The following is a 27083-nucleotide window of genomic DNA, read 5'->3' on the forward strand; positions in this document are numbered from 1 at the left end:
ACAGAGATCACTTGCCTCCTGATGTTATACAGTGTGACATGCACAGCTTCATTCATGAAATATTCTTGTTAAATGTTTAACCTACTCATCAATGAAAATATGAAACCAATTAAAAATGAGCAAGGGATATCCAACAGCCAATAAGGACATGAAAATATGCTCAACATCATTAGCATCAGGGACATGCAAATCAAAAGCACAATGAGATACCACATTACACCCACTAGGATGGCTAAAATCATAAAGTTAGATAACAACAAGTGTTGAGGATGATGTGCAGAAACTGGACCCCTCATACGTTGCTGATGGGAATGTTAAATGGTACAGCTTCTTTGAAAGCTGGTTTGACAGTTCGTCAAAATGTTAAACATAGAGTTACCCTAAGATCTAGCAATTCCACTCCTAGGTATATCTAACAGACCTGAAAGCAGATGTCCACACAAAACCTGGACACGACAGCATTATTCCTAACAGCCAGAAAGGAGAAACAAGCTGAATATCCATGAGCTTACGGATGGACAAAGTCAACAACAGAATATTATTCAGTCATAGAACCGGGAACTGATATGTACAGCAAAGTGGACGAGCCTTGAAAATGTTATGCTGGGTGAAAGGAGCCCGTCACAAGGGATCACATGTTGTATGATTCTATTTATGTGAAAAGTCCAGCACAGACACATCCATAGAGACGGGCAGTAGATAAGTGGTTTCCAGGGGCTGGGGGAGGTGGGGAGAGATGGGAATGATTGCTAAAGGTTACTGGGTTTGTTTGGGCAGGGGTGGGCTGGGGTGGGGTGAGGTGTGAGCAAAATATTCCAGAGTTAGACCATGCTGCTGCTGCTGCTAAGTCACTTCAGTCGTGTCCGACTCTGTGCGACCTCTACCACAGACGGCAGCCCACCAGACCATGATGATGGTTGCACAATTCCCTGGGATATACAAAATCATTGAATTGTACAGTGTAAAGGGGTAAATTTTATAGTACGTAAATTATATCTCATAAAGCTGTGATTTAGAAAATCAAGGAAGTGTACAAAACAAGAGGGAATGTGCACATACACATGTTTGTACATTTGAGAATCTCTCTGCAAGGAGATAAAAAATTCATGAATAGTAATATTCTCTGGGGAGAGAACAATGGGGCTGAAGGCCAGGCTAGTAAGAAAACTTAGCACTGTTTTGGCGAGTTTTTTTTTTAACCCATTTGCACTGTCTTACTATTTCCCAAGTTAATTTTAAAATAAAATTCTACGTTTTCTAACAAAAACAATGTTTAACCTGAATATTTCCAAATTACCAGTTTTCAGAAATTATAGAGATGCAATTACAGGCTAGATTACATTACAAAAAAAGTCAAATGCAGAAAATAGGACATTATATAGGACAATAAGCAGTGACCCTTAAATAACCTGATAAATCAAAAGTGGGGAGAGGATCAGTAAAATTAAAAGAGACTTAAGAGTCAAATGCAGCGCTTGCCATTCTTCGGTCCCCAGTCCGAATAATTCTAGCTTGTAAAGACAGCTTTGGGGATATCAGAGATTGGATATGGACAAGGCATAAATTGAAAATAGGAAATTATTATTGATTTTGTTTTTGTCATTATTGATTTTGTTAGGGCTTCCCTGGTGGCTCAGGCAGTAAAGAATCTGCCTGCAATGCAGGAGACCTGGGTTTGATCCCTGGGTCGGGAAGATACCCTGGAGGAGAAAATGGCAACCCACTCCAATATTCTTGCCTGGAGAATTCCATGGACAGATAAGTCTGGCAGGCTACACTCTATGGGATCACAAGGAGTCAGACACGACTGAGTGACTAACACACACACGTTGATTTTGTTTAGTGTGATAAAAGTATGCTGGTTAGTTAGGGAAATGCTCTTATTGTTTTAGGAAAGCATATAAATGTCATACTGACTTTAATTTATTTTGGATACATGAGTAAAGAAGAATTAATTAAACAGGGAAAATGCTAACAATGGTTACATTTATGTAATGTGTCTATGGGTGTTCGTGATACTAATTTCTCCCCTTCTTTGTATGCGTGTGAAAACACTTCTGAGTAAAAATTAAAGGGACTTCCCTAGCAGTCAAGCAGCACTTCCACTGCATGGGGCACTGGTTCAACCACTGGCTGGGAAACTAAGATCCCATACGCCCCGTGCCACAGCCAGAAAAAAAAAAAAAAGAAAAAACTCACCTGAGGAAAAGCAGTCAATAAGCCTGCTCCTTAAGGACTAAGAACCAACTTTTTTCACAAGCAATGCAATGGTGAGTGTTGTGATGTGTGTATGTTGGGATGCAGTGTGAGTGGTGTGTCAGTAGTGAGTTCCACGGCAGCAGGAACCAGATGAGGTGTCACCCATCATCTGATGTAGCCACACACACCTGGCCCCCAAATCTGTACACCACAGTGCTGATCAGACACTGTGAAACGAATAAACCAGTGAAGGAAGGGAAGAAATCAGCGTCCAAGGTGGCACAGTACAAAGACCACGGAACTCGGAATGGTAAGATCTGAGTTCAAGGTCCACCTCAGCACTAGCTGAGTATATTTTGACAAGGTATTTGACAAGCTGCAGGGGTCAGTTTTCCTCTCTATAACATGGGGCTGGTCCTAGCAGCTGCCCGAATGACCTCACAAGGCGGCTGTATGTCTCAGATGTGATAACACTCGAGCAAGCCTCCTTACACACACAACCCCTGTCCAGACACTGTCACACCCTCCCCTGGACGCTGGCAACAGGTCTCTAGCTGTGGACTTTACTCTTCCTCCTCCACACTTCCCCCCAAAATCCTCTATCCAGAGGCAGCCTAATTTTTTGAAAGCTTCTTATGATAAGATTACTTATAAGGGAAAAATTTCAAACACACAATGAAGAATCACCAAAAGTATCCACACGCTCTAGTTCTCATTTTATCTATTTTTTCCACATATGTGCATTATTTGTTTTTTTTTCCCTCTTTTGAAGTATTTTAAATGAAATCCAAGGCATCAGATTATTTCACCCATCAATAACTCCATACGTAGCTCTTCTAGAAAAGCAGTTTGTCTCAAAAATGTCTTTTCCGGCCACTTTGTCTCCATCAGGATTCAACAAAGTCTTCACTTTGCATGTGACTAACTTGTTTCTAAAACCCTTTTAATCTAGGCAGTTGTCCCTCCTTTTTCTCTAACACCATTTTCTTGTTGAGGAAATGGAAATCTTTTAAAATAAATCATGTCAGGAAGGGATGGGGATAAATTAGGATCGTGGGATTGACATTACACACTGCTATATTTAAAACAGATAACCAACAAGGATATTGTTGTTGATAACCAACAAGGATACTGTATAACACAGGGAAGTCTATTCAATATTCTATAATAACCTAAATGGGAAAATAATTTGAAAAATAAATATATGCAGTAATTATGTATAACTGAATCACTTTGAATACCTGAAATTAATGCAACATTGTAAATCAATTAAAATCCCATGGACGGAGGAGCCTGGTAGGCTGCAGTCCATGGGGTCGATAGAGTCGGACACGACTGAGCGACTTCACTTTCACTTTTCACTTTCATGCATTGGAGAAGGAAATGGCAACCCACTCCAGTGTTCTTGCCTGGAGAATCCCAGGGACAGGGGAGCCTGGTGGGCTGCCATCTATGGGGTCGAACAGAGTCGGACACGACTGAAGTGACTTAGCAACAGCAGCAGCAGCATACTCCAATATTGGAGAAGGAAATGGCAACACACTCCAGTACTCTTGCCAGAGAATTCCATGGACTGAGGAACCTGGCAGGCCACAGTCCATGGGGTCGCAAAGAGTTAACACGACTGAGCAATTAACACACACACATACTCCAATATAAAATAAAAAATTTTTTAAATCAAGTCACTCATCAACTCAGAATCTCTAGTGGCATCCCACTGCTTTATAGAATAAAGAAATACCTAGAAGTCATTCCTTCCTTCATTCATTCAACAAACCATAACAAAGGCCCTGCTGTCCCCCAGACACTACTCCTGGTATCAGGCAGAGAGCGGTGAATAAGGCAGGTCAGACTACGCCTCCTTCAAAGGGCTCACAGTCTAATGAAAAAAGACGAGTAACAAACAAGTGAACAAATAAACTAGTTTTAAGTGGCTATACATGCTGGGATGAAATTAAGACAATGCAACAAAACATCACACACGGGGCTCTGCGTGTGAGCAGAGACCTGCGTGACGGGAAGGTGCAGACACATGGAGATCAGAGGAGAGAGAAGAGCCTACACCAGCGTGGGACAAGCTGGCTGTACTCAAGGAAGAAAAAGTGGCTGGTGAGGCATCAGTCTGGCATGAGAGAAGAGTGGGGTAATAGGATGAGGGCAGATAGCCAGCACGGCTGTACCATGTAAGTTGCAGACACGTGGTGAGAAGCTGGATATCAAGTGCAAAAGGAAATGCTCGGAGGGCTTTGAGCTGGTGTGTCCAAGTCTGACGTAGCTCCTCCAGTTCTTGCCCCGCCACTCTCACTCACATCGGCTCTCATCCCATCCCAAAGACACGCCAAGCTCTTCCTCTCTACATGCTCCTGGTCTTACACTCAGTAGTGAGCCACCATCCTGACCTTTCCCTTTTTCACATGGCTAACCCCCTTTTTCCAGGCTTCAGTTTCAGGTTGAGAAGATCCTCCTGACCCTCCACCTACCTCAGTTTCACCACAATACATTAACTTCTTCTTCATAGCACTTATCGTAGCGGCAATTGGTCAATGATCTGTATCATTACTGATTTAATGTCTGTCTTCCTCACTAGACTATGAAGAGCAAAAACAACACTGGTCTGGGTTCAATCTCTAGCTCCAAAGCTTAGCACTGGTCCTGGCATGTTAGGAAACAGAGTAAATATTTGTTGAATGACTAGACGATGTATTTCAACACTGCACTGCATTTTATAAGAAACAGCCAGTGTCCTGAAATAGGGCTTCCTAGGTGGTGCAGTGGTAAAGAACCCACCTGCCAACGCAGGAGACTCAAGAGACACAGGTTTGATCTTTGGGTCAAGAAGATCCCCTGGAGTAGGAAATGGTAACCCACTCCAGTATTCTTGCCTGGAAAATTTCATGGACAGAGGAGCCTGGCGGGCTACAGTCCACGGGGGTCTCAGAGTCAGATGCTATTGAGTGAGTGAAGGTACCTATTCAACATCTGGTCACTTGATCAGAGAACATCAAAGATCCATGATAAAATGAACCTTAGAGATAATCTTGTCAAATCTCTTCATTTAATAATAAAAAGAGGTCTGGAATAGTAAACGGGTGATATATGAAGTGACTGGACCTCAATTATAAATCAGTTAATCAACATGATTCATCAATTTCCTTTTCACTTCTGATGGAAATTAATACTCTATTAAGTATTCTGTGACCCAGCCAGGGCCACTGTTAGACCGTAGGAGGCCTTTAGGCAAAACAGAAGCAGGCACCCTTTTCTCTGAATGGAAAGGCCCATGCTGAGGTTCAGGGCTTGGTGAGTGGCCTGTGGGCTGGACTTTAGCCAGTCTGTCCTCTCAGCCAGAGCCCTGTGCTGCAAACCACTTGCATAACCATGGGTGGTGGTCTTGGACGTAACCATAAACTTCCTTTGTGCCAGTAAGTGCGGCAGGTCCATGAGTGATGGCAAGAGGCATACAACAACCTCACGGAGCCAGGCTGGCCTGCAAGCCACTCACAACTAGGACAGTTGCAGGCAACCTCCCATCCAACCCAGACTCTAGCCTCCCCCAAAAAAGTCATGGGAACATGTTGAATATGGAGAAACATCTATTCAGCTTGCAGTCTGCTAAAAAAGAACTTAATCAGAGTGCCAAGACATATGAGAAATTATAAAAGGTTGGAAAGGCCAAGATTAAAAAACCAATTCAGAAGAGCAATCCAGAAGTTACAAGAACACACGCTGAAAATGCAATCCACCAGAAGAGCCAAACAATTAATTTCTTTTTTGCTATTTATTTTTAATCGAAGGATAATTGCTTTACAGTACTGTGTTGGTTTCTGCCATACATCAACATGAATCAGCCGTAGGTATACAAGCAAGCAATTAATTTCTTGAGCAGGAACACTGGGCTTTCTGCTGCGGCAGCGGGAAGTTCAAACTACCAGCAAAGTGACAAAGTTCACAGCTGCTGGTTGGGTCTGTAGATGCTACACTAAGGAATATGAACCTTGAAAAGATTTTGCCATGATAGGTACATGAGAACACCAACTGGAAATGCTGAAGGTTCAAACACAACAAAAGGAAGACACAATGAGGAGTCCCACACCCTAACACCACCACAAAACCAAGGGGGTATGTTGCTTCAGGGAATGGCAGATGACACTACTGATAAACAGATAACTAATGAGTACCTCGGAGAAGGCGATGGCACCCCACTCCAGTACTCTTGCCTGGAAAATCCCACGGATGGAGGAGCCTGGTGGGCTGCAGTCCATGGGGTCTCGAAGAGTCGGACACAACTGAGCGACTTCACTTTCCCTTTTCACTTTCATGCATTGGAGAAGGCAATGGCAACCCACTCCAGTGTTCTTGCCTGGAGAATCCCAGGGACGGGGGAGCCTGGTGGGCTGCCGTCTATGGGGTCACACAGAGTCTGACACGACTGAAGCGACTTAGCAGTAGCAGCAGCAATGAGAACCTACTGTATGGCACAGGGAAATCTACTCAGTGCTCTGTGGTGACCTAAATGCGAGGGAATCCAAAAAAGAGATATATGTATACATACAGCTAATTCACTTTGCTGTACAGTGGAAACTAAAACCATGTTGTAAAACAACTAGACCCGAATAAAAAATTTTTTTAATAAGTAATAGAAAAAAAGGAAATGCCAGATGAAGCTGGTCATGATCTCAAATCCAACGGCCACGGAGTTAGTAGGTTCTGTGGGCACAAGTGTTGCCTCGATGAAACACCATGAACTATGCAAGAGACTTACTTGCCTGCATGATCAAGAGTAATTTACAGAACTGGTGCTTCTGTTTACTTTACTCGCTTCTAAAATATTTAGTGTGTATATACAGAAAAGTTTCGTTCCAATTACACTAAGAACACTATATATGCCAGAATGTCTAAACACTATTTGTCTGTAATGCTTTATTTTGCTTTGCTATACTTCCTAACACATTAAGAAATTGCAGGGCGTTTCCACTTTGACTTATTTTGTGGTTCTGTATATTATGTGTACAAGGGACATCTTTTCGTTGATGTCTTTGAAAGAGTAGCATTGGTTTGTTGTGCGTGAAACATGTTTCTCAAAAGTTACATAAAAAAACTGAACACCACAGACTTCCTTGGTGGTCCAGTGGCTAAGACTCCTCACTCCCAATGCAGGGGGCCCAAGTTTGACCCTTGGTCAGGGAACTAGATCCCACATGCCGCAACTAAGCATTTGCATGCCACAACTAAAGATCCTGCATGCAGAAACTAAGAGCTGGCTCAGTCCAATGAATAAATAAAAATAAATATTAAAAAATCTAATACCAAGAGTGAAGTATAGAAGAAAGGTTTGGATTTAAAAAAAAAAAAAAAAGATGTGATCTCTGCTCTCAGTGGAGAAGCAAGCCCAGTTTTAGAGCACACTGCCTCAGGATAGTGCTTTAAACACAACCCAGAGACGCTGCCATGGAGCAAGCAGATGTAGCCACAGAGTTTGGTTACAATCCCCAAAGAAAGGAAAAACTGAACAAAGGAAATACACTCTACAACTTTAGGGGCTTTGTCATCTGTTTGTGGACAGACAGAATAGAGGATGAGATCAGCAATGATCACAGTACAATGTTTCAAGGACTTAGCTCAAACCTACTAGGGTCAGGGACTGAACCCGGTTGAGTGGAGCTCGTCTGGAGACTCTGAGCTCCTCAAGTGTTGAGTGTTGTTCCTTCATCATGATTCACAGTGCAGGGCACTGGGACCACCTGTTCCTCTGTGGCTCCCTCCTGACACCGGGACTTCCTTGAGGGCACGGATCTGGTCATATTCAGAAGCTGCATTTCACATGGTTTAGAGCCCCAGCGCCTTGCACAGTCCCATACAACACACAAGAATCTCTTGGTAATCCCTTGGTGGGAATGAAGCAAGTTTTGAAGAAAATGAGCAGCCTATATTGGCATAGAAGCTAGGGTAAAAGTTGGAAGAATATTAGAAGGTCTTAAAAGGAGAGTTAAATTTACCCTACCTAAGGAAAGATTCCTATGTGTAAGTGATATAATGAAAATCAATCTGTGGAAGATGTGGTGTGTGTGTGAGAGAGACACAGACAGTCGTACACAAGGAAGATGAGGAGATGAGTCAGGAGAGTCAGGATACAATCTTTTTTCTTCCAAGGATATCCTTTTATTGTTTTTCCATCACAGGAAGAATTTTATTTCCCACACCAACTGAACGTATTAAATAATAACTAATTCATTTCACCATGTGTATGAATCAAGACATAAAGAATATTGTATGCAACTGAATCACGTTCTAGAATTTCTTCTATTGGCCTACAGGCAATTAGAGCTTTCAATCAGCATGAGATAACCAGCCTTAGTAAATCGAGGTAATAAGATTCCAAACAAAAGAAGCAAATGTCTTGATTGTTCTGCACAACTGCATTGTGTTTTTGAAGAACTCTTGCCTGGGGGAGTTCACAGCATTGGCCAAAGCAGCAGAGCTGGCTAAGCAGATTTACAGACTGGCCCACTCCCCACTCATTATCCAGGATAGGGTCCAAAGAATGACTGGCTTCATCACTGGGACTGCCACTTCAAAAATAAGAGGTTATCCCACAGGGAGAGAAAGATCTTATCATGCAACGGCCCACAAGAGCAAGTTGGGCAACCAAGATGGCCCCTCACCCCACCATGGCTCAGTCATGAGACTTGCTTTAGTCTGTGAGATGTTAGGAAATGTGACCCAAAAGAGAAGACTTGAAAAAGCACTATGCAGTTCCACTTACTCTCTTACATTTTTGACATCCCCATGAAAAAAGGACATGCTGGCCCTCTGAAACATCACCATCTAATAGCATTTTTAGTGGTAATGCATACATTCAACAGCAGCAATGTCAGCTATTGTGATTCAAAAGCTGAAATTTTAATATTATTTCATTTTAATCAATTTAATTTAAAATAGCTATACATAGCTAAACAGCTATCATATTAGGCAAAACAGCTATGCTAAGTGATAGACACTTCCCACATCCCTGCCTAGAGTAGAACCAGATCATCCCAGTTGCTCCTGCTGAAGCCACCCTATATGAACCCACCATCTACTAATTCCAGACACATGAGCAACAGATGCTTATTGTTACATGCCACTGAGGTTTTGTGGTTGTTCATTACACAGCAAGAGCTAGCTGATACGTTTATTTTCTGACTCCCATCTGCCTATCCAGAAGAATCCTCCTATTCCAACAAAAACACTCTGCTCCAGTGGGGTCATATTCCTCACTTTCCCAGCACCTGCCAAGCTTGTTCCACCGTCATGCACTTGCCCCAGCAGTATCTTCTATTTCTGGCCTCTCCATTTCTGCCTCCGTCTACTGAAACTGGACTCGTCTTTCAAATCTTAAATGTAATCTCCTCTGTAAAATCTTCCCCCACGACTCTAATTCACAGCAATCCCTTTGGTCCATCACATGTTTTAGGGTTGATGTTGAAAGCATTATGAGTCAGACACAGACTTGGGCTGATATCCTAGCTTGGGCATTTTTAATTGATGCTATGCAGATGACACCACCCTTATGGCAGAAAGTGAAGAGGAACTCAAAAGCCTCTTGATGAAAATGAAAGTGGAGAGTGAAAAAGTTGGCTTAAAGCTCAACATTCAGAAAACGAAGATCATGGCATCCGGTCCCACCACTTCATGGGAAATAGATGGGGAAACAGTGGAAACAGTGTCAGACTTTATTTTTCTGGGCTCCAAAATCACTGCAGATGGTGACTGCAGCCATGAAATTAAAAGATGCTTACTCCTTGGAAGGAAAGTTATGACCAACCTAGATAGCATATTCAAAAGCAGAGACATTACTTTGCCAACAAAGGTCCGTCTAGTCAAGGCTATGGTTTTTCCTGTGGTCATGTATGGATGTGAGAGTTGGACTGTGAAGAAAGCTGAGCGCCGAATAACTGATGCTTTTGAATTGTGGTGTTGGAGAAGACTCTTGAGAGTCCCTTGGACTGCAAGGAGATCCAACCAGTCCATTCTGAAGGAGATCAGCCCTGGGATTTCTTTGGAAGGAATGATGCTAAAGCTGAAACTCCAGTACTTTGGCCACCTCATGTGAAGAGTTGACTCACTGGAAAAGACTCTGATGCTGGGAGGGATTGGGGGCAGGAGGAGAAGGGGATGACAGAGGATGAGATGGCTGGATGGCATCACTGACTCAATGGACGTGAGTCTCAGTGAACTCCAGGAGTTGGTGTTGGACAGGGAGGCCTGGCGTGCTGCAATTCATGGGGTTGCAAAGAGTCAGACACAACTGAGCGACTGATCTGATCTGATCTGATGGCCTTGAGTAATTACTAATTATTATTTCTTCATCTGAAAAAAGAGGGGCAAGTTGCTGTGAGGATTAAATAATGTAAGACTAGCTAGACCCTGACACATGTAAATATACTCACCCAGTAACTGTTTTCCATTTCGATGGCTTTCCTTTCTTTTTCCTAATCTAGTGCCCAGAACAGTACAGACCATCTAGTTCATACTCACACTCCCTGTCAATTCACTTTTTCATTCAGAGCCCCATAAGGGTTTCCACCAGCTAAAAGAGCATCTACACAACAGATAGTGGTGGACGCTGTGACATGGCACCAGATCCCCCTTCAGCTCCCAGGAATGCAGCCCACAGTCCTCCTCTTTGATAGTGCCTCTTGTTTCCATGGAAAAAACTGCCTCACCCAAGGGTCATAACTCCTTCCAGGGCTGTTGCCTCAGTCGTGTCCAACTCTGTGCGATCCCACAGATGGCAGCCCACCAGGCTCCGCCATCCCTGGGATTCTCCAGGCAAGAACACTGGAGTGGGTTGCCATTTCCTTCCAGGGCAGCCCTAATCTAATCACTGATCACCTTCTCAGGAGACTTGAGAGCTCTGAAAGTCTTATCCCACCTTGAGAGCTCCCAGAGGGGTGGCAGGCATCTTGCTGACCTGCATTGCAGCTCAGCTACTTCACTGCCCACCACCCACAGGGGTGGATCTGAGGAGCTCCCCCTAATGAAATAACCTGCCTGCTAATCTCTATCTCAGGGCTTCCCTGGTGGCTCAGACAGTAAAAAATCTGCATGCAATTTGGCAGACCTGGGTTTGATCACGGACGGGGTCGGGAAGATCCCCTGGAGAAGGGACTGGCAACCCACTCCAATATTCTTCCTGGAGAGTCCCATGGACAGAGGAGCCTGGCCAGCTACAGTCCATGGGGTTGCAAAGAGTCCAACATGACTAAGTGACTAACGCTTTCACTTACAATCTCTATCTCAGGGTCCTTCCTGGGAACTGAACCTGTAGCACAGAAGTTAAGATGTGCAGAGAGCTCTGGGAGTCTTTCTCCTTGATATGTAGATTAAAACCCCAAATAGTCTCAGGGGACTTCCCTGGTGGTCCAGGGGCTAATACTCCATGCTCCCAATGCAGAGAGCTAGGGTTCGATCCCTGGTCAGAGAACTAGATTCCATATGCCACAACTAAGGGTTCCAAAGCCCCAACTTAAAAAGAAAAACAAAAGATACTTCAGGCTGCAACTAAAGACTCTGCATGCCACAATCAAGACCCGGTGCAGCCAAATATATAAACATTTTTATAAACAAACAAATAGGCTCAGAAGGTGTGGATTGACAGGAATCACTTTTCAACAATAGATTTTCTAGGTCTGCAGAATGTAATGTGTTTAGTCTGATGCCACAAGTAAAGGAGAGGAGAAGAGCCCTAATTTAACATAGAGGTTCTGAGCAGGATCCAATGACCACCTACCCCCCATAGAACTCATGGGTCTGTTAACTTAGAAAAATAAACTTCATCTTAATTTTCAGTAGCCCATAACCCAAATTTAGCATTTCCTTCCATTGTAAGTGTAGGTAACAATTGTATTAGCACTTAATGACTATGCCACTAATAGAAGTCACAGATATGCTCCTATCACTATATAGTCATTATAGTAGGTGTAGGTGTATAGTAGGTGTCTCTGAATACTGTTTACAGTCCCATGACCTTGAAAGTTCAGTCATTAGCTGACCATACAATGGAGCCACTGCTTCACCTTGTTATTTAATATAATTCTTTTTTTTTAAATGACATATATTACTTCAAACAATTTTTTAAAAAATATTTTAACACGTATTTCAACAGAATTGATTTCCTTGACAATCCTATGGATTTTATCTCGCACATTTAAAAACCTAAGAGGGAGTTTTCTAGGCTACAGGAGACTGCCCAAGGAGTTCAGGGCGGTGGGGATAGCAACGGGACACCCTCTGTGGGTGGAGACTTCAAGGACTCATTCTTTTTCTGCAAAGCCGACAAGCTCCACGTGGGTGTTGTCCCGGGCGCAGTCTGCCGGGATCAGACCAGCAGAGCCATTTCAGGGGCAGGACAGGCTCCAGCCGCTGTTGGAGCTGTTCCCCCGCCCCTCTTCTGGAATGCACACAGCTTTATATGAAATCCACATGGTGCGCGGCAGCGACAGGAGGCGGCACGAAAGGACTTTACCAAGTTGACAGCGTCCCCGCGCCCAGCCAGTCCGGAGAACGCTCCAGAGAGCCAAAGGTCCCTCCCTGTCCCTCTCCCCATCTGGCTCCCCACCCCCCATGGTGACAATGGTCGGCTACAGGAAATTGGATCACCGAGGCACTCTGCTTTCCCAGCCCTGAACTCTGGACACAGAGCAGAATCATTGCCAAGATGTATCCGGAATCCGCACACACAAATGCAGGGGCTGTCGACTGCATTCCCGGGGCCGAGAGCTGGGCTTGGCGGTCTTTTTCTGCCCCGGCACCTACAGTAATCCCAGGGCCCGCGAGACGGCCGCTACCCAGCTCTGGCCTTCGTCCGGCGCCTGGTCCCAAGCGGACCGGGTCCTGTCCCCCAAAAGCAGGGGACAATGGCTAGATGCGGACAGACTTCCCGGCCCACTGCCGCGGGAGAGGAAACTCCGCCCGGGTCCCGGGGTCCCGGGTCACAGAGTCCCGGAGCCTGGCACTGCGCGCGCGGGGCGGCGCAGACGGGGCGAACTCCCCAGAACCCAGTGACCCTCCTCGAGCGACCGTGACCAGGCGGCGGGGAGGCGTCGGCTGGCCGGGCGGAGGCGGGAGCCCACTTGGGTTTGGAGACGGAGCGCCGCACCCCGCGCCCCGGCGGCCACCGGGTGCGGGTGCCCGCCCACGACGCTCCGGTCAGTCCCGCTCCGCGGGCGCCCCCGGCCCGCCCGGGCCTTCCTTCAGACGCCGCCTCAGCCCCTCGCGGCCTCTCGCCCAAGTGCCCCCACCTCCCGCCCGGGGTCGCACTCACGTAGACCGAGTCGATATCGGATCTGTCGAAGAAGTGGAGCGCAGTGCTCAGCTCCAGGGCTGGAGAGACGAGGTCGTCCCCGGCCTCCAGCTCCAGGTCCCCATGTTCGGGGCCGAAAGGAAAGAGCTCCTGGCGGCTCAAGCAGCCCCCAGGCCCCGCTAACAGCAGCTGCAGCAGCAGCGCCCGCGTCCACGCAGCTCCGCTCCGGCGGACCGTGGCCAACATGTTCCCGGAGCGCCGTCCCACAAACCGAGGAGCTCTGCGGCCGGAGGGTGAGGAAGGCGGAGATGTAACCGGACGCCCCTCTGCAGCCCCTCCGCGCCTCCCGCCTCGCTAGGTTCCCACACCGGGAAATAGGGGAGGGGAACCGAGGGGAGATGGGGAGGGCCCTGCCCCGCCCCGCCCCGTCCGCGGAGGCTGCCCAATGGCCGCGAGGGGGAGGGCGAGGGGCGACACCGAATCCCCCAGCCGTTCGGGTCCGGTCGCCCTCGTTCCCCGCCGGGTAATGGGCGCTAGAGGCCGCGATTCCCAAAACCAACCCAGTTCCGACCGAACGGCCCCTGCGGGAGGTAGGAATAGAGTGCCAGGCTTTGCACCATTGTCCTTGGCCCAGGGCTAAGTCGTAGAGATCCGGGGACGTGGAACTACCCCGCGTTCGGACACAGTCCACCCCAAAGCTGTTTGGTGGCGTCCGGAGGTCGGACTCACATGGTCAGACTGGTAGGAAGAGGGGGTACTAGATGCTGAGGATTAACAAGAAGGGATCCGGCCAGGACCACGGCTATTGACTCAAACATCCATTCTTTCAACTTAACAGTGAGTGTGGGATCCTGTGCTTCGTAATGGAAGGTTGGGCCAAAAATCCGGTCCAACCTCCAGAGTCAAAGTCATGAGTGTAGAACATCATTCAGGCAGGCTAAGGCCCCCAAGTGATAAAGGACATCAGGACTGGAATAATTGGTCAAGGATAGCGTCTCTGGGGTTATGGAAATCAAATCAGGTCTTCCGGAAAAGATAAAATTTCACCCAGGGGACTGGAGAAGGTACGTTCTAGAAGCTGGAGTTGGTGCCGTTCCCCCAGGAAAGGAATCCTATGCCTAGTAAAACCTTTAATACCAAAGCTAGGAATTTGAACTCTCTCTAACATCTACAGAAGAACTATTTAGAGTTTTTGACAAAGGGAGATAAAACGGTGTAAATTGTATCCTAAATAATCCCTTGATCATTAATTTGGCCCTGGGTTGAAAGAAGAGACGCAGGGGTCATCCAAGGATCATTGACAGGAAAAATTAAAAAAGGATGAGAAAAACAAGTGGAAGTTGAGGAAAAAATGAATTTAAAAGGCATTACAATGAAAGAAGGAATAAAATCTGATTATAAATTTGATATGGGAAGGGAGAGGGGAGAAACGTTTAACTTGAGTGGAAAGTTTTGAGTCTCAATTCAGTTCAGTTCAGTTTAGTCGCTCAGTTGTTTTTGACTCTTTGCCTAGAGCATTGCAAACCTCTGCTGCCTTTTGAAGTCAGGGGATGGGAGCTGGGACTTTGGGAGTTCCATTTGTTTGATGTCAGACTTGTTAACCTGGAGAGGTCAACAGGGTATCAATCCTTCCCTCGCCCACCCCCACCCCACCAGCCCTGTTGCCAGCTAAAATTAAGGACCTGGGACCCAGTCTGGGAGAATTCTCCCAATAAACAGCGAATTCTGTATCACATTTAGATATTTAGGGAACATGAGTCCTGAACCAGTAGAAACTACAAGGAAAGTCAATGAAATACACCCTTGTTTTGCAATCACAATAACCCAAGGAGACAGAAAGCACCTCCACATACAGAAGATGGACAGAGAGAGCCAGAGAGGTTTAAATCACTTTGCCAGAGTTACACATCTGGAAGCCTGTATGGGGACCCAGGGTGGTCCAATTCCAGGGACCTCTTAACCACAACGTTAAGTGGAACCATTATTGCCACAATTGTTTCCCTTGATGCTAAAGAGTGATTTACACAGCCTGCAATCTGTTCCCAAATTTAGTGGCTTTTCCTTCAATTCCTTCCCAGAAATGCAGTGCCCTGGAGCCTCTGTCCTGCCCCGAAGCCCTCTGACTCTATCCCATGCTATCCATAGTAGCCTCAGCTGCTGCACCACCCATTTCGGTGCTTTTGGTCTCTGGGAGACTCATCTTCCTCCTCTGTGCTCACCTGAATGGCCTCAAATTTCCCAGTGTGTGCCCGGCCAGCCTCATCCCACCTGCCCTTCAGATTTTCCCCTTCCAAACCTCCTCCCCACACCTTTTATCTCACATCACTGCCGGCTCTGAAGCCTCAGCCTGCCCCTGGAATGATCTCACCCCTTCTCCTGAATTCTCTGCCTTTTTAGTACTCAGACAGCTTCTGAAATTCCCATTGGTCCATGGAAATCTCCTTCGCTAATACAGAAGCAAGAACCATTCTCTCTGCCAGTTCAGGGTAGCTTGGAGTCCAGTCTGTCTGAGGCTCTGCCATTTACTATCCCTGTTAACTTGGGCAGGTTTCTATATCCTTCTCATTTGCATGGAATGTTCATACCTACAATCAAAGAATTGTTATGGGAATTACCCAAGATGATCCACAAAATGCTCCTAGCACCAAATTGGAGCATAAAGGAAGTACTCAGTTAATATTAAGCCATCATTATCTAAATGTATATTTTTCATGATTTTTATTATTTCCGCAATTACTAAGAATCCATTTGGAGTCAGACACTGTACTAGGAATTCTAAATACAAAGACTGTTAACTCATAATCCCTTTTGTAAGCAGCTCATAGTCTGTTGGGAAAGACAGACACACGTTTAACACCGTGGGATGTTTAACAGATAGAAAGCAACAGCAGATACCCCTCGTTGAATGCCTGCTTTTGCTAGATGCTTTATGGAGCATCAGATTTAATACTAAAAACAACTGTGCAAACTAGTAGTTTTATAGTAGATGCAGGGGAAATGAGATCTGCAAAAGTTAATGTGCTCTGTAAGGTATAGCTCAGGCCGAGGCAGAAAGAGGAAAGACGACCTCAACAGAAGTAGGTTACCTTTATTCAGACAAGGAGGGGCAACAGTCGGCCAGAGGACCAGGCTGAGCACAAAGGACCAGGCTGAGTGCGCAGAGGGATCAGGGAGGCTCCATATTTATAGGGAGGTTTGCGTAATCAATAAGAGAAACGTTAATCAGGCGGGATGTTTTGGGTATACTTTAGTTGAGATGGCATTTGTAGTTGGGCAGGGGGTGATAAGTCTTCTGGACAGGTGTAGGGGGTGGAAGGTTTCCGGACAGGCGGTGATAAGTCTCAGATAGATGCAACCGGCCTAGAGCATCAGGGCGGGACCTAAAGTTCTGTTTTGTTTTCTCCAAAGTTAGATGATTCAACGAGGGCCTTTGAAACTGTTGTTTTCTTTTCTAGGCCCCAAAGACTCCTTCATGCCCAGTTTCACACAGTTAGTGGAAGAGCCGGGTTTGAATCCCAGTGTATCTGAAACCAAAGCTGATATTTCTACCACACCTTCCTGCTTATCTGTAGATGGAGAGCTTTCATCCTCAATTTCCATCTGCAAAATATATTTGATCCCTTGTTTATTATACACAGTGTTCACGCTCTATTTATGTATGCTTGCTAAGTGTGCGCTAAGTCGTGTCAGTTGTGTCCAATTCTATATAACCTTATGTAGTGTAGCCTGCCAGGTTCCTTTGTCCATGGGATTCTCTAGGCAAGAATACTGGAGTGGGTTGCCATGCCCTCCTCCAGAGGGTCTTCCTGACCCAGGGACTGAACCCTCTTACGCCTTACTTCTTCTGCATTGGCAGGCAGGTTCTTTACCAGTAGCGCCACCTGGGAAGCCTATTTACATATGTGTCTGTTCCCTAATGTCATTAGTATCATCTTGCTTCATAAATCTGGGGTATACTGTAAACTGTCTGTCATTTCCTCTTTATAGCCTTGCACTCACTGCACGTTTCGTGGGCTGGGGGAACGTGACATCTATGCTGTGCCTCCCATTAGAAGAATATGGGCTGAGTGCCAGCCACTTTAGAATGTATAGTTTCAGATACATCTAGGGTGTAATCACAATCTACATCATAGAATATTTAATTTCATACTTTGCTGTAGTCATTATCTATGTTTTTAACACCTACATGTTTCTAGTTGTTTTTTGTGTTTTTTCTTTCCCAATATAAGCTTCTTGGAGTGAGGATCATGTGTTCTTTTCTTTTCCAAAGTTCACGGAACCTAACCCAACACTGTTTGCAACCTTTAATAAAAGTCAACAGTTTCAGAATTCCCTAGTACTTTTAAGAGTCATTTGATATCTGCAGTAGCATTCAGTTCAGTTCAGTTGCTCAGTTGTGTCTGACTCTGTGTTCTGCAGCACGCCAGACTTCCTTGTCCATCACCAACTCCTGGAGCTTGCTCAAACTCATGTCCATCAAGTTGGTGATGCCATCCAACCATCTCATATATGCACTCACAGTTACATGATTACACCAGTTTTTTCCTACAGCTGGAAATGTAAACCCTTGCATATATTATATTCTTTTAAAAGGGCAGCAGAGGATGAGATAGATAGCATCACCAACTCAATGGACATGAATTTGAGTAAATTCCAGGAGATAATGAAAGACAGGGAAGCCTGGCGTGCTGCAGTCCATGGGGTAGCAAAAAGTCAGGCATGACTTAGCAGCTGAACAACAACAAAAATTGACTTTTGGGCTGTGCTGTGTCTTTGTTGCTATGTGAACTTTTCTCTAGTTGCAGTGTGTGGGCTTCTCATCGCAGTGGCCTCTCTTGTTGGGGAGCATGGGCTCCAGGGCGTGCGGGCTTCAGTAGCTGTGGTACATGGGCTCAGTAGTGGCATATCTGAGGTTATTGATATTTCTCCCGGCAATCTTGATTCCAGCTTGTGTTTCATCCAGCCTGGCATTTTGCATGATGTACTCTGCATATAAGTTAAATAAGCAAGGTGACAATATGCAGCATTGATATACTCCTTTCCCAAGTTGGAACCAGTCTGTTGTTCCATGTCCAGTTCTATCTGTTGCTTCTTGACCTGCAGATTTCTCAGGAGGCAGGTCAGGTGGTCTGGTATTCCCATCTCTATTATAAGAATTTTCCATAGTTTGTTGTGATCCATACAGTCAAAGGCTTTGACATAGTCAATAATGCAGAAGTAGATGTTTTTCTGGAACTCTCTTGCTTTCTCTATGTTGGCAATTTGATCTCTGGTTCCTCTGCCTTTTCTAAATCCAGCTTGAACATCTGGAAGTTCACAGTTCACATTCTGTTGAAGCCTGGCTTAGAGAATTTTGAGCATTACTTTGCTTGCATATGAGATGAATACAATTGTGTGGTAGTTTGAACATTCTTTGGCATTGCCTTTGAGATTGGAATGAAAACTGACCTTTTCCAGTGCTGTGGCCACTGCTGAGTTTTCCAGATTTGCTGGCATATTGAGTGCAGCACTTTCACAGCATCATCTTTCAGGATTTGAAATAGCACAACTGGAATTCTATCACCACCACTAGCTTTGGTCACAGTGATGCTTCCTAAGGCCCACTTGACTTCCCATTCCAGGATGTCTGGCTCTAGGTGAGTGATCACACCATCGTGGTTATCTGGGTCATGATGATCTTTTTTGTATACTTCTTCTATGTATTCTTGCCACCTCTTCTTAATATCTCCTGCTTCTGTTAGGTCCATACCATGTCTGTCCTTTCTTGTGCCCATCTTTGCATGAAATGTTCCCTTGGTATCTCCAATTTTCTTGAAGAGATCTCTAGTCTTTCTCATTCTGTTGTTTTCCTCTGTTTCTTTGCATTGATCACTGAGGAAGGCTTTCTTATCTCTCCTTGCTATTCTTTGGAACTCTACATTCAAATGGATATATCTTTCCTTTTCTCCTTTGCCTTTCACATCTTGTCTTTTCTTAGCTATTTGTAAGTCTTTCTCAGACAACCATTTTGCCTTTTTGCATTTCTTTTTCTTGGGGATGGTCTTGACCACTGCCTCCTGTACAATGTCGTGAACCTCTGTCCATAGTTCTTCAGGCATTTTGTCTATCAGATCTAATCACTTGAATCTATTTGTCACTTCCACGTATACCTGTATGGGATTTGATTTAGGTCATACCTGAACGGTCTAGTGGTTTTCCCTACTTTCTTCAAGTTAAGTCTGAATTTTGCAATAAGGAGTTCATGGTCTGAGCCACAGTCACAGGAAGCCTAGCTCAGTGCTTTGTGATGTCCTAGATGGGTGGGATGGAGGTTTGGGAGGGAGGTCCATGAGGGAGGGGATATATGTATACACATAGAGGACTCACTTCATTGTACAGCAGGAACTAACACAACATTGTAAAGCAATTATGCTCCAATTTTTAAAAAAGAATTTACATGGGTGGGTGTGAGAGATAGTTTGATTTGGGGTGATCAGGGAAGCCATATTCAAGGATCTGTTTTGGAGTAGAGGTCTGAGGAAGTGAGGGAGTGAGCTGTAGTGGTGCAGGGTGAAGGAGATTTCCAATTGAATGTCTGGGCACGGCTGCACTGGGGCACCAGGGACTGCAGATTTCAAGTTCCTGAACAACAATGGACTCCCTCTGTTCAAAGAATAGTGATTGAGCCAAGGAGGCAGAGCTGAGTGAGCCCCAGTAAGGGCTTTGGACAGTTGGCCATCACCTGACAATAATTCAGTAACCACCAGCCCATGTGGTTTTCCATGAGGCAGTTGGGGTGATTTAGGAAATGATATTCCAGAAGATTCCTCAGCCAGCCATTCCCTAAGAAAGGGAATGTGTTTGTGCTAGTCAGCTCTGACTTGTAGAAGACTTCTACGTCAAAACCCTCACTTTAGGCAGGTCTCCCAGCTGTCCCTCTGGACATTCAGGGTTCTGCTGAGTTTGACCCGAATGTACCTCTTCGAACTTACTTCCACTGGCTGACTTCAGTACCCTTCTTTTCTAGTGAGTTCTTTGCTGTCAGAAGGTAATTTTTGCTGGTGGTTTTCCAGCTCTCCAGGTGAAATGCTGCCAGGTTGTAGAATACCTCAAGTGGGGTCTTATCAAACCTCTTACACACCCATTCACTCCTCCTGAAACTCTACTGGGTTGCAAAAGCAAGCCCACGCTCCCTGAAGATAAAATCCAAGTGCAATTTCTCACTGCATAACCAGAACCAACTTTTTGTGTTTTCTGTGGGTTAAATAACAACCCTAGGAACAATTACATTGCAGTTACATCATGATGATCAGTCAATAGATAAGAAAGATCAGTCTAGGGCGTCAAGAGGCTGGAAGAGCAGGCCTGGCCCAGCTTATCACACAGGTCAGGGATGGGGGTATATTTTCAGGCAATGAGGAGCCACTGATAGTATCTGAGTGGTGATATAAGCGGAGTTGTCCTCTGAGAAGATTACTCTATCAGTAAACTTTAAATGGAACTAGTGAAGAGATGTCATGAAAATGAGAGTGTCTGGGACAATGGAAAGATATCAATCCATTATGGAGATGAACTCAAGCAGGGGAGAAAGGAACAGGGGGTTGTGGTAGCCATGGAGCTGTGCTGCTCTGATCTGAATCAGCGAGGACAGTTGACTGATAGCACTGGTTGCAGGCCTCCTGCACCCACTGCCATATCAGGCCATGGCCCCACTTTCTTGAGTTCGATGCACAGCCCTGCTCCTGCAGGATGCAGTTACTCCCTTCGGGTGACATGGGCAAGAGTCATGCCACAGCCTGAGTGTCTTCCCACCCATCCTCTCGCTTCCCCCATCTCCTGTCACAGGTGTGAGACCTGTACTGAGTCTGATGGTCCTCCCTGCCTTCTCCTGCTCCCTTGATCCTCCTCAAGCCCAAGAAAATGGGTCCAGGTTGGGGACCAGCTGACTCACCGCCTGGTGGTCAAAGAGGATGGTTACATCTGTGCCATTCACAAAGTACTCAGGTTGGCCAAAAAGTTCAATCAGCTTTTTCTGTACGATCTTATGGAAAATCTGAATGAACTTTCTGACCAACCTCATATGTATCACAGGGCTTCCCAGGTGGCCCAGTGGTAAAGAATTGGCCTGACAATGCAGGAGGCACAGGAGACTCAGGTTCAAGCCCTGGGTTGGGAAGAGTCCCTGGTGTAGGAAATGGCAACCTTCTCCAGTATTCTTGCCTGGAAAATTCCATGGACAGAGGAGCCTGGCAGGCTACAGTCCATGAGGGTCCCATAGAGCTGGACACAACTGAGTGACTGAGCATGCACTAACTATTACAGCAGCCTTGTAAGAGGATATCATAGTCTTCATTTTACTGGTGAGGAAACTGCTACTGCTAAGTCACTTCAGTCATGTCCGACTCTGTGCGACCCCATAGACAGCAGCCCACCAGGCTCTCCCGTCCCTGGGATTCTCCAGGCAAGAACACTGGAGTGGATTGCCATTTCCAGTTTAAATGGTTGCCCAAGGTCTCAATAGCTAATAAATGTTACAGCTGAGGTTAAAGAATGTGGTCTTCTTCTAACGGCAAGCAGGATACTCTTTCTACTCCTGTAATGATATTCAAGTGTTTGTGTAAACATTTTTTAAGCCAGTCTAAGACTACTCCTTTGCTGACAAAGGTCCACCTAGTCAAAGCTATGGTTTTTCCAGTAGTCGTGTGTGGATGTGAGAGTTGGACTATAAAGAAAGCTGAGCGTCGAAGAATTGATGCTTTTGAACTGTGGTGTTGGAAAAGACTCTTGAGAGTCCCTTGGACTGCAAGAAGATCCAACCAGTCCATCCTAAAGGAAATCAGGCCTGAATATTCATTGGAAGGACTGATGCTGAAGCTGAAACTCCAATACTTTGGCCACCTGATGTGAAGAACTGACTCATTGGAAAAGACCCTGATGCTGGGAAGGATTGAAGGCAGGAGGAGAAGGGGACAACAGAAGATGAGATGGTTGGATGGCATTTCTAACTCGATGGACATGAGTTTGAGCAAGATTTGGGGGTTGGTGATGAACAGGGAAGCCTGCTGTGCTGCAGTCCATGGAGTTGCAAAGAGTCGGACATGACTGAGAGAGTGAACAGAAGACCATTCCTGAAATACAGGTATTTTTTTTGTATTCTAATCTGCTCATATATGCAAATATTCTATACAGAGCTGCCATTAGAGGTTACATTATTGTTGTTTAGTCACTAAGTTGTCTCTGGCTTTTTGCAACCCTGTGGACTGTAGCCTGCCAGGCTTCTCTGTCCATGGGATTTCCCAGGCAAGAATACTGAAGTGGGTTGCATTTCCTCTCCAGAGAATCCCTCTGACCCAGGGTTCAAACCTGCATCTCCTGCATTGGCAGGCGATTTCTTCACCACTGAGCCACCAGCACTTTATATTCAATTTTTTCTAGATAGCATGATAATGTCCATGTTGTGACAAAGCTTTCATAATTATTACTTTGCAAACATTGCACCTATTAGCACTTAATTAATCTGAGCATTTCCCATCTGTTAACATTTAGGGTGTTTCCTTTTGAGGCACTATTATTAAAAAACATCTGCAGTGAATATTGCTCTTTCTCTCTGGGCATTATTTCTTCCCATCTTCTTCCCCAAATAGAATTACTGGGTTAAAGAATGTGAATGTTTTTATGGTCCTCGATAATGTATTGCCACTGCTGGGAGTGAGGGTAGGGAGAGGTGAGAGGGAGAATGTGGACAAAATCACCGCCAACACTGGAGAAATGAGACGTGTGCCTTTTACTTTTTCTCTTTGTGTGTGTGCCTGGGCTCTCAGTCGTGTCTGACCCTTTGCAACCCCATGGACTGTAGCCTGCCAGTCTCCTCTGTCCGTGGGATTTCCCAGGCCAGAATAATGGAGCGGTTTGCCATTTCCTCCTCCAGGGGATCTTCCTGACTCAGGAATCGAACCTGAGTCTCCTGCATTGGCAGGTGTATTTACTGCTGAGCCACCAGGGAAGCCTTCGCACTCTACCAGATCAATGATTATAGCAACATCTCATCTTGGCTGAGAACTCTTTAGTTTACAAAGTATATCTACAATCTCATCTATTCTGCAGGAATACTTTAAACCTCATCTTACAGATGAGGAAACTGAGGTTCAGACTAAATACTTGGCTCAGGGACACTCAATTAGCAAAAGGCAGTGCTTGGTCTTCAAAGGCAGAGCTCTTCCCTTTAAAGAGCTATAAGAGGACAACTCAGATCAATAGTGACCATTTGGTCTTTGTCCAAAGAGGCTGCTGCCCAAGAGTTGGCTACATTGGCTTTTTGAAATAGTGCTGACTTCTACACTTGGCTAGGCACTCTTCAACTTTCAGAAACTCCACTAGGTTCCAGAAAAACACTGTCTTCCAGAAGAGTGGTTCCCAGCAAGGTGGGCTGAGAGGTGAGAGGCAAGGAGAAGGGGTGTGGGGTCAGAATTCCCTTCCCTGTATTCCAGTAAGCTTGGATGTGTGCCCAGGTCTGGGAAGTAGGTGGGACAGCAAGGTGGGAAGGAAGGGGCTGGATAGATGGAGAATCATTGATCAAACCTGACCATCTGCTGACTGTTGGAACTGGACTTTGTCCTCAGGCTCCATTCCAGATAATTCCCATCATTCCATTTAGTTCTGATTACAAATAACCCATTCCTTATGCACAAACGAAGAAGTTGTAAGAACAAAGAAACTTTAAACCCAGACAATGGAAAGAGATCAAGGAGGGGCATTTCAACCTTTCTTCGCTCTTTTTTTTTTTTTTTTGAAGTTTATTTTATTGAAGGATAGTTGATTTATCACATTACTTTTCATATTTTTCCATTATAGTTTATCATAGGATATTGAATATAGTTCTCTGTTCTATACAGTAGGACCTTGTTTTTTCTCCATCTTATGCATACAGTTTGAAGCTGCTAATCTCAACAAACTTGGGCTTCCCTGGTAGCTCAAATGGTAAAGAATCTGCCTGCAATGCAGGAGACCCAGGTTCCATCCCTGGGTCGGGAAGATCCTCTGGAGTAGGAAATGGCAACCACCAGTATTCTTGCCTGGAGAATTCCATAGACAGAGGAGCCTGGTGGGTTTCAGTCCATACCTCCCCTTGGCAACCACAGGTCTGATTTCTATTGAGTTCTTTGATTAAAAGGAAAATGGTGTTCATTTATTCATTTGTTCATTCTTTCAGCATCTGCTATGTGCTGGGTATTGTTTTAGGCTGGGATAGGTGAATGCTTTCTGTAAAGGGCCAAATAGTAAATAAAGACTTTAGTCTTTGTGGGTCAAGAGGTAATAACCTCAGCTCTTAAAATAATTTTCTCTCCAAAAGGCTAAATAGTGAGTTTTTGTTGTTGTTTTGGTTTGTTTTTTTAAAAAAACATTTTAAAATGTAAAAAATTTCTGCATTAAACTTATATTAAATCTATATTCAAATGAAATATAGATAATGATATAGATGTGTGGGTGACCTCTCTAATAAATTAAACGATGGTCTAAATTGTGGATTCTGAGACTAAATATTGAATGGTGTCAGTCTTCAAAAAAAAAAAAGGAAGCTATTTTTACAACTTAAAAGAAATTTTAAAGTTCTTATTTCAACTTTCAATTTAGAAATTCACTGGTCTTGGCATTCTATATCCCTGGCTAAGTCAATAATTATTTCATATAAGCTTATTTTTTAATCATTTCATTACACTGTTTTTCCATCAAAATAAATAAAATATAGTAAAATAATAAAATGTAAAAATATTTCTGAGCTTACTGACTATTACTAAAACTAGGGTGGGTGGGATTTGGCCAGTGGCTATTATTTGCTGACCCCTGGTTTTAGGCCCTGGGGATGGAGCATTGAATGAAAGCATTTCCTTCTATCATGGAACTGACATTCTAATTGAGAGAGTCAGAAAATAAATATAATAAGTAAATTATCTAATATGTAAAAAAGGATAAGTGCTATCAAGAAAACAGAGATGAGCTGGGTATTGGGAATGTAGTGATAGAAGGAAAGTATGGATTTTGTTTATTTATCAAAGTATAGTTTCTGTACAATACTGGGTTACTTTCTGCCATAGGGGAGTGTGAGTTTTAAATAAGGTGGTCAAGGAAGGTCTCACTGTAAAGGTGTCAACTGAGGAAAAACTAAGAGGAAGCCAAGGAATGAGCTGTGAGTGTTCCAGGCAGAGGGAGCTGTCCGTGCAAAGGTCCTGAGGCAGGAACCGGCCTGGTGTGTGAGGCAGTCAGAGTGGCTGAGCAGGGTGAGAGAGGGGAGTGGTAGGTGAGGTCAGTGTTAGACGCATGTAAGTGTGCATGTGTGTGAGTGTGTGTGCTGTGTATATGTGTGCTTCTGTGGTGTTTGGGGTGTGAAGAGCAGCTGCTGAAAGGGCCACCACCTGGTGTCTGAATTCTGCCTGATTTTCTGAGCCTGATTCTGTTCTGCTCCTCCCAATTAAACCACAAAAGGTCTGCTATGAGTCCTTGCCCAGGGTCATCTCCCCTGATTCTCTCCAGTCTGTGCAATGGCTTGACCCAGGCCTGCCGCTTCTCCTGGCCTGTGGGGAAGAGCCAGAGTTAGCAGTACAAGCTAATGAGCAGGGCCTCTGTTTTAAGGCGGAGTCAACAACTCACTAGAACATCAGTTAACCTCTCAGATTGGAAATGAAGGGAAAATATAAAGGATTTCCTATTAGAGGTGAAAGGACAAATGGGAGGGGGATGGATATTTTGGGTGGTTGTTTTTCAGGATCTTTACTGGAGGAGGGAAAAACGAACCACTTCCTGGGAAAGGAAAGACCCACCCCACCCCTACCCCCAGCCTATGTGTACCAAAAGGAGGGGAACACAGATGGTGCGCTCTGTTTTAGGGCATCACATAGTGCAGCCAGGCCAGCTGGGACCCTATTTTTAATATCTCTTTTACTAGCTCCCAGAATTGTGGAATCCTGAGACCTATGAAATTTAAAGTGAAATTTGAGGGGCTCAAGAGAGAATCAGCAACTTTCTATTGTCAACACCATTATTTGATAAATGACAGGACAATTTCACACTCAAATATAGGAATGACACAGGGTCAGAATCAAGAAGAGTTCTTTTAATTGCATATGGTTAATTATGAAAAATACACTTTACATAAAGAATGAAAAGTGGAAGTGTTAGTTGCCCAGTTATGTCTGACTCTTTGTGACCCTATGGATTGTAGCCTGCCAGGCTCCTCTGTCCATGGGATTCTCCAGGCAAGAATACTGGAGTGGGTTGCCATTTGCTTCTCCAGGGGATCTTCCAACCCAGGGATCAAACCTGGGTCTCCTATATTGCAGGCAAATCCTTTACCATCTGAGCCACCAGGGAGTGAAAGTGAAAGTCACTTAGTCGTGTCCAACTCTTTGCGACCCCATGGACTGTATAGTTCATGGAATTCTCTAGGCCAGAATACTGGAGTGGGTAGCCTTTCCCTTCTCCAGGGAATTTTCCCAACCCAGGGATCGAACCCAGATCTCCAGCATTGCAGGCCAATTCTTTACCATCTGAGCCACCAGGAAAGACCCACATAAAGAATATAGAAATGTGTATGTAACTACATATGTCTGCCAGCTTGGGGCTCCCA

At 45.0% G+C, this 27083-nt stretch overlaps 1 protein-coding gene across 2 annotated transcripts in view; it reads right to left on the bottom strand.

The window, feature by feature from the left end:
* Positions 1-13900, bottom strand: part of NID1 (nidogen 1) — a 96195-nt gene extending 82295 nt beyond the window's left edge. The window contains exon 1 of one of the 2 annotated variants that reach the window (XM_019953832.2): positions 13505-13900. In XM_019953832.2, the coding sequence (XP_019809391.2) occupies positions 13505-13729 (225 nt within the window). In that variant the 5' untranslated portion in view covers positions 13730-13900. The remainder of the gene's footprint in view (positions 1-13504) is intronic. The other variant, XM_019953831.2, reaches the window with a different exon arrangement.
* Between the last annotated feature and the right edge of the window lie 13183 nt (positions 13901-27083).

Source organism: Bos indicus, chromosome 28, assembly GCF_029378745.1.
Source record: "Bos indicus isolate NIAB-ARS_2022 breed Sahiwal x Tharparkar chromosome 28, NIAB-ARS_B.indTharparkar_mat_pri_1.0, whole genome shotgun sequence".
NCBI lineage: Eukaryota > Metazoa > Chordata > Mammalia > Artiodactyla > Bovidae > Bos > Bos indicus.